The sequence below is a fragment of the Semicossyphus pulcher genome, unplaced genomic scaffold, assembly GCF_022749685.1.
Source record: "Semicossyphus pulcher isolate SPU_LCO1_2020_fin unplaced genomic scaffold, fSemPul1.0.p SCAF_16, whole genome shotgun sequence".
In the NCBI taxonomy this organism is placed as follows: Eukaryota; Metazoa; Chordata; class Actinopteri; order Labriformes; family Labridae; genus Semicossyphus; species Semicossyphus pulcher.
This window is the reverse complement of record NW_027211670.1, coordinates 13788721-13800657: the sequence shown is the minus strand read 5'-3', so window position 1 is coordinate 13800657 and position 11937 is coordinate 13788721. Positions and strand designations below refer to the sequence as shown.

Sequence of the window (11937 nt, the reverse complement as noted above, 5' to 3'; positions counted from 1 at the left end):
AAAGTCAATAGTCTTTGCTTTCTTAAGCTGTAATTAAAAGCCAACCATTTCCAATTAAGTAAACTGAGAGGTCTTTTGGGAGGTAGTTTTATTATTTATAGGGAAACAACAACATAAACAACAGTTTAAATTTACCTACACACACATTTTCTCTTCCTGTATTGTGGTGTTGTGCTTTTGCTCCCGTGTTACACGTTTGATCAATCCTGCTTAAATATCTCATTACAGTACAGCAATAACTTAAGTGGCACATGTTACATCATTACATTCAATGTTTTAATGAAAAACAAACTTCTTTGGCATTTAAGCATGACATTTTTCTTCACTTTTCATTCAATAGGTCCATTTTTTAAATAAATTTTCATCTGGAATGACTCAAAAAGCATTTGCATTATCTTTCTTTTTGGTATATCACATGAATATTCCTGGCTTCAGTAGTGTGTAAGGCAAAGGTTTTAGAAACAAAACAATATAATGCAAATAATTTACCTGAGTGATGGTTCATAAGTCTTCAGGAATGTACGTGTGATAAGATATGAATGTTATCCATATTGAATCTATAAAGCTAGAATGTATATCTGCATTTTGCATGAAAAACTCTTAAAACATGTTTGTGCACATTAGTGGATGACATTTTCTTTTGAGCCACATAGAAAATAAATATCTTTGTTAAAATAAAATGTTTATGGCAGCTGTCATAGAAGAAATCTACAATGGCATCTGAGATTCACAGTATACGTCCTGCCCCGGCTCCTCCTCAAATGTCACTTTGGCGTCGTCGGCATCCAACTTAAGAACACAGAAAGAACACCAATACTTTACACCCACACACACATAAACATAATTATACAGGCTCAGCAATCCATACATTCATATGTATAAGTTCTGCTTACATCTCCATGAGTTTATTGTGATAACAAGAGGCAAGCACTTACACATTTCATCTCCAGTTCAGTGAAGAAACGGCCTGTCATACACATGCGCAGGGGGATGGTGAGGATGAGTATGAAGGGAAGTGCGAGGGACACCGGACTGGACTTCACAATCCACAAAAGAGCAAGGCACACTATCTGGATGGCCGTGAACAAGTGCATTCGTCCTGTGCTCACCTGTAGCAGACATGTACAAGTATGAGTGAGATAGCAATGACTGGACACGTGGATATTTTTTGGCTTCTAAAGTGTTTTAGAGGCTGTCAACAGAAATGGCATAATATGGGAAACAGGCTACAACAGTACAAAATGATTTAATAAGACGAACTGAGCTATTAAACTTATTTTTCCTTTCATGTCACACTTTTTGTCAAGCTCAACTGCAGTTACAATACGTACTGCTAAATGCTATGTTTGCCAATCGTATAAATACAGGGAATTGATAATTTACCTTCATTTCATTGCTCCTATGATCAGCAACTGTAAAGACAACACAGAGCTCCCAGATTGTACCGTTAGCTGCACCGCTAACTAAGCTAACTAGCGTAGGACTTTTTTGCACTGTGGTCAGTGAGGCCCTTCCCCCAGAAACACTCTGCTAGCATCTATTGTTTCCTAACATAATTCTTGCCTCTCATTTGTAGTCGGTTAGACAGTAAATTCATTAAATGTGGTGCCTGGTCTTCCTATCTTTCTCGGGTGGAATGCCAAGATGCTCCACTTGGCGCTTTCCTTAGAGATACACAAGAGAGATTTGTTTCTGGGCTGGTGTGTCTCTGACTTTGAATCGTTAAGGCTTTCTGTAGCATGTTTTTTAATATGTAGCACTTTCTGTTACTAGAGTATTTTTGGATTTTTGTAATTGGCTTTTGAAATCTTTTGGGCCACTGTAGTGCGTTTGCCCTTGTAGACAACTGCTTTAAATTAAGTAGCAACAGCCCCTGAATGCTCCACAAGTATAGGCGTAAGACCTAATTTATATCACAAAACAGCCAACGTTCAAAATGTCAGGTGCCATTATGTTTCTTTTCGTGTTTTCATGAGACTCTTACTTTGGTGGCGTAGGGTTCATCAGGGTGGTATTTCTTAGGGATGAGCAGCAGCAGCATTCGATCCCACAGCTGGATGCCGTTGAGTGATGTAACTCCCATGTAGAGAAAGATCCCGAACAAGGCCGACATGGGAATCATCTTTAGGATCGGCTCCATCAGAATGGACAGACCTCGACACAAAAAGACACTTTGATAAATGATAGTTCACTGTGTTTCATTGATAGAGCTGTGGATTGCTAAGAAGTCAAGGCAAAGATATTAAGACTGGATGAGGAGACAGCACCTACCAACCAGCAATGCCACCACGATGCCACTGATCCGCTGCTCCATCACCTTCTCTATTACAGGTTTTGGTCCTTTGCTCATGACGGTGAGGGCGTTAGCATGGGTGACGGATCGCACAGTGGCAGCACTGAGCCACGGCACACCAAATATTGCACCGAGTCCTCCCATGCCGACTAAAACCAGCAAGTCAAAGTGGAACCCAGAGCCTTTGACCATCTTCCTCTCTGGTTTGCTCACAATCAGACTGTTGACAGATGAAACATATCAATCAAGTTTGGTTAAAGCCTGAGATTAAATGCTTTCCAAGGTTCATAACCTGAGATTTGAGGATTTACGTTGTGATCTGAGACTCCAGGAAGATCAGGATGAAGACGAGCATGGCTGGGACACAGCATGCAATCATCACCCACACAGGGAACGGCTGGTGCTCGCCAAAGGGGTTGATGAGCCAGCCTCTTTTGGCTGGATTGGACACCATCAGACCTTTGGGAACCACCAATTTCTGCAAAGACAAGAGTATATTGCTGCAGATTACATAGACTGGGGACATTCGGGATCTTTCAATGGACCACATAAACAGGAGGAACGATTAATGGCAAAGCAAAACCTGTTTCATTGTATGTATGGACACCTGACTAGTTATTGCTACTAAGACAGACTTGAACAAATGGGAACTCATCCTTTAAAATTTCGGGTGTGTTATGCATATATTTGGCACATTAAGTGGGTCTAGTAGCTAAGACTCATGGGCCAACCTGCGTGTAGGTATCGTCAATGTTGTAGTCCACAATAACCATGAGGAAAATGGAGATAGGCACACCGAAGTCACCAATCAAACGTCTCACCTGGTAAGCACAGATCAGAAACCACAAATATTAACATCTACAGTGTTTATAATTCCATCAAATCATTAAAAACTTGTAGGAACTGAAGCAACTTGTACATGGCCTGGAGACTCAACAACTGTCTCACCTTTCCAGGAAGGAAAGTGCCGTTCTTGAACTGCCGCAGAAAGTAAGCGATGAAGAAGCAGCCTAACATGAGGCACATGGAGAGCAGGGCTGTGTTGGGGTAAGGTGGCTTAATCGTGTTGATAATAATAGTTGTGTTGCCGGTAGCATTGTCATACGTGACCGTCTCTTCCACTCTTGGGTGCCAAGGATTTTCTATAGTTGAATTTAGATGATCGTAATTCCGGATTAGCGGATGGGCCTTGAAGATCTGAAGAGAAGTCAGGAGAGAGTGGTTGAAAAATTGGTCTCCAATTATATTTGGAAAAATCGAAGGTGGTTAATGGATGAAGATGGTTTTACCCGTGCCAGCTTGGCAAAGGTTTCGTAAATGAAGATGAGGGAGATGAGGATGGAGAAGATTTCCTGGGTGAAGCGGGAGATGAAACGCACAAGGAAGCTTCCCTCGAAGGCCACGATGACCACCACAATGATCACCAGCCACACTCCAACCCACACTCTCCCAACAATATACTCAATGCCCTGGGACTTGCAGAACTGAATGAACAAAACTGGAAATGAGTTGAACGCTCACAATAACCAACATCAACTTTGGTATGGGATGCATGACCATAAAAACTCTACAGTTCAGCTGTAAGTGAATATGGTTCAGTGTTATAACTTACAGCAAAGAAGGCCTCTTCAAACACCAACAGTGGACCAGAGAAACCGATGACCAGGACGGGCTGAGCAGCAACGAAGCAGAAGATGATTCCCTGAATACTGGTGGAGATGAGGAGCTCTGGAACGCCCATCATGTTCTCCACCTTATCAGCTGTAGAGGCAGAGATGGCAGTGTTCTTATAAGATCTATTGAATACAACAGCAATACCATGCTCATACAAAGACTGTATATAAGAAGATGACTAAGCCACTCAGATGTCAACCATTGGTTTGTAAACAACTGCACTGAAGTCTTGAGTTTGGTTCTTTGGCTGTTGCCATCTTTCTGGAGCAAGAAGTGACCATATTTGGGTGAGGTCGTGGATACACATTGCTAAACCTACATCACGATTGACAAGCTCGCCAGGATGGCAATCTTCTTCAAAGTAAATAACTTTCTCATAGACTTCTATTCAACTGGAACCAGTGCAGTTGCCCCCTGCTGTCCATTAGAAAGAATGCAGGTTAAAGGCATTTCAGCATTGGTTCCACCTTTCAAACACGTAGGCTACACCCACTCCTTATATACTATATTTTGTGGTCTCATACAAATATGGACCCGTACCCAGCAGTCCTCCAAAGGTGATCGCGGGAGACAGGGCGGCGAAGTAGATAAAAATGATGGCAGCGAGGACCTGGGCATTAAGCGCATCTGTAATGTCACTCTTGTAATACTGGTAGCGCCTCTTTATGTCTTTCATCATCCCACCAAACGGTCGACCAGTACGTGAGAGGGGGTCTTCAGAAGGAGGCCCGGTAGAGATGGAAACTGTTGGAAGACATTTTAATGTGAGAATTTAAATGGTAATAGAAAACAGTTCAAGCTAACAATTGGTTTGTTCATGCGTGTTGAATAAAACACAGAGTTTTAACCCTTGCGAGGCTTGGAGTCCAGGCGGACTGATGGTTCAGAGGACTTCAGTCTGTCCTGCAGCAGTTTCTTCTGAAACCGGATAATGGAGGAGAGCATGGCTTCGTTCTGGATCTCGGTTGGTGGGATGACGATGCTGCAGTCCATGAAGTCGCCCACAGCATCTGTAAGCTCTCGGGCGGTCTTTGCCTGTAACGCTGCCTGGTTGAACACCTGAGACGGCAATAGTCAAGAGGATGATATAAATGCAGATTGCAGGGCATTCATACTCAATTTATACAATCTATAACTTTGGTGCAGAGTGGCAATACATATCCCAATATAGACATTTTGAGAAGTCTTGTGCAACAATATATCTGGAATGCTACAGGCAGTGTCTGAACTTAATTATGAGCTAAGTGAATGTCTAGCATACTGATGTAGAACTTGAATCTCTCTAGCTAAAGGGCTACAGAGACGCCATTATCTGTATCTACAGCCTAATCTGTTAAACCAACAAAATGATCTGCTTCTGTATCTGTGTTAAGATAGAACACCAGGAGTGGGCATGGATTACTGTATTACAGAGGTCAAGTTAAATCAGGAAAATGTTGTATTTTATAACCTAAAGTACATTGGTAATGTGATTTCTATACCTTTAAGCATCTCATCAGCAAGTTTGGATAAAACAAATGTCTGTTACAGTTGCATTATTTGTGCCTTCTGAAAACCTTATTCCGATTCTGGTACATCCCTACAGCTTACTCACTTTATCAGCCATCAGTGCTGCCATGGCACGGCCAGTCTCATGGTAGTCCATGTCAGTCTTATTGGGGCCAACGAGGACAAACACAAAGCGTACGGGTACTGGGGCCTCCAAGGCAGAGTCCAGCACCGCTGCCTCTTTCAGACGCACAAACACAACGGAGGGCCTCTCCAGAAAGTCTAATGCTCCTGATCCAAAGACATAGAATTACTGTATATTATAACACAAATATACAAATAAAAATGAGCATACAAACACTCATCAACTCAATAAACACACACACAATATGGACTCCGAATCCTGGATGAAATCAATGCAAACACCAGCATACCTACTAGCACCATGGAGGCCTCAACACGGTCAGACTCATCCCTCTGGAGGACAAACAGAATGAGCTGACATTTTAAAAACAAAGCTCAACTTGAGACAATGACACACATAGGTGTAAATTATCCTTTCAAATCAAATGAATGAATTTGCATATTGAATTTCCAGGAAATAAAAAGCTGTGTTCATATACTTACCTTTACCAAACATTTCCAAAAGGAACAAACGTGTAAAGATTTGTGTCAGCCCTAAAAGCTTAATAAGATCCACTGAGCTCAAGTGCAGAAATGTAAAAGATTGGACTTTTATCCAAGAAACTGAGCTAATGTGTATCAGAGGAAGACATCCAAAAGTAGTAGTTACTAAAAAGAAATCCAGTCCAGGATCCTCTGAATCTTTTCTCCTCTGAGTGACTTTCTAAGTGGTTTGACTCCAGGAGCCACTTTCACCTTTAGGATCACTGCCAACGTCTCACCATTGTCATGATATCAGTTCATGTTATCATTGATGACACATTCATATTGTTGATCTCATCAGTGGGAGATCTTACCCTTTCCTTGACTGAAAACTTCTGCAGGTCCACCCCGTCAGTCAGAGCCTGGCTCTCCGGGTCTGATTGGCTGGAGGGAGAAAACATCACGTGTTGTTGGCTATTTTTATGTCGGACTGAAGATGTTTTTATGTCGGACTTAGCTTAGCTTAGCTTAGCTAAGTATAGCATAGCATAAAGACTGGAAACAAGGGCAAATAGGTAGCAAGATAACAAATACTGCTACTAGCATTTCTAAAGCTAACGTCTCGTTTGTTTACTCTTTTGTGAAAACAACTGTTTTTATGCAAATCTATGCAGTTCTGACTAGCTGGGACGAGCTAACGGCTAACCCCCAATAGCATTCAACTATCACAAAAGCATTTAAAGTGATAATCTCTTTTAATTTAAATAAATGTCTGTTAAGTCACTATCTATCGCCGAATGAGGTAACACAATGGTGATTTAGCCTATGGCCCACTGATGAAAGCCTTTGCATTTGTAGTATATAGTATTTTTATGGACTGTGTGTCTGTGACGACATTCGCGGAAAAATCACAAGTGGCGACCAGTTAGTGACGCGTTTTCCATCACCCAGCTGTGGTTGGTCTGCCAGAGAGGGTAGGCGGAGCTAATCTGCTGCTTTTCTGGTCTCTGCAAGTGTTGCAAGTAAACAGAAAACAGAAAAGATCGATGACTACAGATACAACTTCAAAAATTAGTGCAAATCCAAAGAAAAAGAAACAAATTTGACGCTCAGATAAAGGCAAATGGTCTAAAAGGGAAAGTGACCGTCAGCCAGGAAAATCAAGAGTTACAACCGGAGGGAACTGTGAATGTCACACATGCAACACTGTCTGGATATCTGGGAAGTGTGCTCCCGCAATTACCGTTTATCGCCATAGGTGCCGCCAAAGAGAACGAAACTGAGATCTTTGAGATTACCACTTTAAGTAGCTTACTGGCGGCTCCAAGTTCACATGTTGTCACCTATTATAGTTATTTAAACTGTACAAAAACATTAAAAAACATTGTTTTGTTGGGGGAAATGTTGTCATGTTTACTGGGAGGGAATTAATTCTTGAAGAGCCAGGTTAGCTGTTTTCACTAACAAGTCTCAATGCCAAGCTACGCTAAGCTAACCTGCTGGTAATATTTACCAGAATGTAAATTTATTCCCTTTTTTATTATGTTTTGGTATAGATTTCTTAAAAAGTAGCTGTACTAATTTTCAGGGGAAATCTTAACCTAAATGTAACCATAACAACAACTTCAAAGCTCAGCAGTCCCTGATCTAAAATTACACTGAACTTTTCCTTTAGATTTCTCCGTTGTTAAACAAAACTTTAATACTCAGTGATGGCTTACCTGATCTAAGTCATTTATGTTTGAGTCACTGTTGTGTTTTGTCTTTGAACATACCTGCGGTTTTGGAGCAGAGAGTTCAGCACTCCTTCTCGGTCTCCTGGTCTGATCTCCTTCTTGTTGACCATCTCAGTGACCATCTTCTCTGCGATGCTGGCCAGGGTCCGCTCCTCACAGTCAAAAATAGTCACTCCTTGACAAAAGAAAATGTTCAAAATATTAAGGGATGATCATTAAGAGGAGTAATACAGTCTAACACTAGCTGAAAACACTCAACTAAAGTAGGCCTACCTCAAAAGTTCATTAGCCTAGTTGTGTTAATGTACTTAAACGTTACTTTCCATAGATAGATGTATTGATATTAAAATAACAAAGGCTCCTGTTTTCCTTCCCTGTTTTCCTCCCTGACCTGTATTCATGGTGCGTCGCAGCTGGATGAGGCTCTTGAAGGTGAGGTAGGAGACCTGCGAGGAGGCCCACACACCAGCCTGAGGGTCGAAGCTCTCCTCGTAGCCTCCCCATCGGCCCGTCTCCTGCCAGTAGGTCTCCTGCTTCTGGTCCTTCATTATCACCACCTACCTCTGAAGGCAGAGAAAACAGGTAGACACTCGCTTATATAGACATAGAGTGAATACCTGTGATTTCTCATGTCACTCCCTGCATGCTAGTGAGTGTCCCTGTAAGCAAATCTCAGAGTATTTTGTCTCTTTCTGACCTGAATTGGAGGTAAATGGAAATTCTGAGTTGAAATTATTTTATTATCAAGTTAATTAAAGTTATTTGAGGGTTAAAGCAAAGATTCTGGCAATAACTTCCACTTTTTTTCTTAATATCCCTCCACTTCAGCTCAAGGGAAACACAAGGAGGGAATGTTGTATGAAAACGATGTCTCAATGCAGCAAAAAGCAGACCATTTAAGTTGTCTGTACAAAGTCCAAACCATTTATTAATATTCGAATTATCAGATTTTAAATAAGATAAATCTGCTTGTGTATAATAATGATGATTAGGATAAAAGAAATTGTGTTTTAAAGTTAAAACAACAAACCTAAATGAAAAAATACCTCAAAAATATATGTAAAATATCCTAAAAGAATTAGAAACAAACTGTTTAAAATGCCAGCTATTTTCTTCGTATGACTGTAATTATGTTTAGGCACAGCACAGCGCCCCTTACTGGACATTTATATTTAGGCATAATTACGGGCACCTAATTAGACCTCCCTGGGGCTTTCATGTAGTGTTTTGCTCTTGTGCACCTGCGTGTTTCTGCTGTTATTCCTCGTCTAACCAACTCTTATTTTAAGAGTTTTGTCTCTGCATACAGCTTAATGTGAGTCACTTGCTCATATATTGTTTATTAGTGTTTAACTTTGTTCTTTTTACCAGACGTGTTTTGTTTTTAATAGCTCCTATGCTAACAAAGTCTTAGCTTAATTAAGCCTTAGCTAATTATTACAATACAGGCAGCTAAATGTGTTTGTTAGCTGTTGTGATGAACTAAGTCACTTCCTTTTAGTTAATTGGAGATATTCATACAATTTAATGCAAATTGCAAGTGGCATTTCCTCTGTAGAAACCACACATATCTAACATTTGAAATGTAAAGAGAAGACTAACTTTGTCTCAGTTTATTAAACAGCAACTAGTGAAGGAGTCTTATTGTGTTCTTACTGGACATGCTGTAATGTTTGTCAGTATCTGGGACTAATTTTACTTTAGAGGTTTAACTGCAAAATATCAAGAGAAGAGTCCGTGTGTAAATGATTTTAAAATTTGAAATAAAAAAGTATGTAGGATTTAGTGGCATCTAGCGGTGAAGTAACAGGCCCTCAAGAGCAAGTGTTTGGAGGTGCTTGTAAGGGTTGCAGGTCAAGCCTACGATTTGCATGCCTTATGGCTCCTGTGACAAATATCCCCTTCTCAGATAAGATCAAATTCATGCTTCACTAAATGACAAAAACACAGATGATATTTTGGGTGTTGTTTTCCACCGCGGCAGCAGCCTCACATTAAGCCTCTGTTGTTTCTGTCTTGTTCTTGACAGCTCCCGTGTGGATAGAGATCAGGCTACTGTGCAAATCTCACGTCCAGGTGAGACTTTGTGTCTATAAGTAAACATGCTGGCTGTCCCCCGATCTGGGCCACTGCTAGTTTCCGGTGTGGACATGAGTGACTGCTCGTCCTGGACATGTTTGGACTGTCAATACATGTCGTGTGCCTGGCCTGGATACACTGTGTATGTATGTGTGTGTGTGTTTGTGTGCGTGTCTGCCCCTTACCTGCACTCTGCACTGGGGTTGATGATGGTGTTGATGTTCCAGGCAGCTGAAACAGACCATTATGACCCAGTTAAATAATACTAGTGAGGCCTATTTTCCACAACACAGTTAATAATACCAACTATGAATAAGTCCAACTTTTCATGGTTGAATTATTTTCTCAAAAAAATATGTTTGAAATCTGTGCAATTTAGGTGGATTTAGACAATCCAAAATCCAACACCTCGTGAATAATAAATTCATATATAAACAATATGAAATAAGATTTTTAAATTGGCAATAATATCATGAATTGTAGGATAATGTGAGCTTATGTAAGACGTCTCTAAAGTGTCCAATTTTTGATCTCAGGTAAGACCAGAGCTGTGAAGTTTTCTGTCACAACAGAATGATTTATTTTCAAAACACAGCTGTGGAGCGGGGTGGAAGATTCAGATTAGACCGACTAGACAGCGCGGCTGCAGCCCAGCCGTGTGTTTGCACATTCTTAGATGTTCAATTGATAAATATACATTAAGGTAATTGCAGTGTGCACACAGAGATGCATGTAATATATATTTACAGATGTCTGTATGTTATATCGAGACTTCCTTATCAGTGTGCTTCTGCAACAATGTTCATGCATCTTAGTCACTTGAAGAAATATTTAGATATTTCTAATTTGCAAAAAAGGTTTATTTTCTGTGGTTCTTAATTTGCACGTAGGAAGTAAACTATTAATTTTCATCCTTTAACAAAATGTGACGGCACATGCAAAATATTCTCAGCAAATTCAGACATTGCAAAATTTTTTTCCCGTTTTTCTAAATTGATCAGAAACAATTCAGATCCTTTAACTCACCTGAAGTTGCAGAATTAATATTAAGCAACCCATTTACACATTTATGCAGTATAATATATCAAACAGGAACAGCTGTGTAGTTGTGAAGATGTTTTTAATCACTTGATTTGCTCGGAGCCTCCTCTATTCATTTTATAATGCAGTTAAAATTCCCTTTTAGTCCGTGCACATTTTTAATGGATTAAATCTGCAGGCTTCAATGCTTTTTTAGTCGCCTTTCCTGTTAATTTTTTGGACAAAAAAGTCAAAGACTAAACCAACATTCCTGCACAAATCTTTGAATATCATCCTTCTGCAGCAAAATTGACCAAAAACAGTAAGCGTCCAGTTTAAAAATGCTTTTATTTTTCATGATACAAAGTTACAGATTTACTTGTCTTATTGCACAAATATAACGGAAGCAGAAAAGGTGACACTTACCTCCCCGTCAGCTGTGACAAGTGACCCCAGAGCGCCAAAAAAGCGTGACTTTATAAACACCTCCTCTTTAAAGCCGCCTGTGTGTGTGTGTGTGTGTGTGTGTGTGTGTGTGTGTGTGTGTGTGTGTGTGTGTGTGTGTGTGTGTGTGTGTGTGTGTGTGTGTGTGTGTGTGTGTGTGTGTGTGTGTGTGTGTGTGTGTGTGTGTGCATGCTTCCTGATAATGGGTGGGACCAATGCACAGACACAGACACACACACAGACACGCACTCTGTAATTCTCTATCCAAAACAGCGATGCGTTCTGGTCTCACCCATAATATTGATAGTAACTACAGTGGCGTGGTATGTGCAGAGAACCAGTCACGCTGTGTCATTATCCAACCAGCATCTTATCACATTTAATGTCTGTGTTTGGAGCACAACAAAGGCTTGGATTACAGCGCCGGGCCTGCAGCTCACCTTCAACACCGGCGAGGCAGAGAGTGAAACTTTGGCTTTCATCCTCTCTGCGTCCTCTTCCTTTAAGACGGTCAACATATTCCCTTCGTATTCATCCGTCGCTTTTAACTGAGGACTGTGACATATTGTTGCATAATACAGTAATGCACTGAACCTG

General features: G+C 40.7%; 1 protein-coding gene across 1 annotated transcript; it reads right to left on the bottom strand.

Annotated features, from left to right (window-relative positions):
* Nucleotides 1-79: 79 nt before the first annotated feature.
* Nucleotides 80-11355, bottom strand: slc4a1b (solute carrier family 4 member 1b (Diego blood group)). The gene is made up of 18 exons (XM_069664188.1): nucleotides 11323-11355; nucleotides 10062-10107; nucleotides 8189-8360; nucleotides 7837-7972; nucleotides 6436-6505; nucleotides 5890-5932; nucleotides 5562-5746; nucleotides 4816-5026; nucleotides 4508-4711; nucleotides 3906-4054; nucleotides 3583-3777; nucleotides 3242-3490; nucleotides 3025-3114; nucleotides 2605-2771; nucleotides 2272-2513; nucleotides 1985-2154; nucleotides 936-1109; nucleotides 80-789 (listed from the first exon to the last, which is right to left on the bottom strand). Exons 3-18 carry the CDS (start codon nucleotides 8343-8345, stop codon nucleotides 709-711), a joined length of 2523 nt encoding a protein of 840 aa, XP_069520289.1. The 5' UTR covers nucleotides 8346-8360; nucleotides 10062-10107; nucleotides 11323-11355; the 3' UTR covers nucleotides 80-708.
* Between the last annotated feature and the right edge of the window lie 582 nt (nucleotides 11356-11937).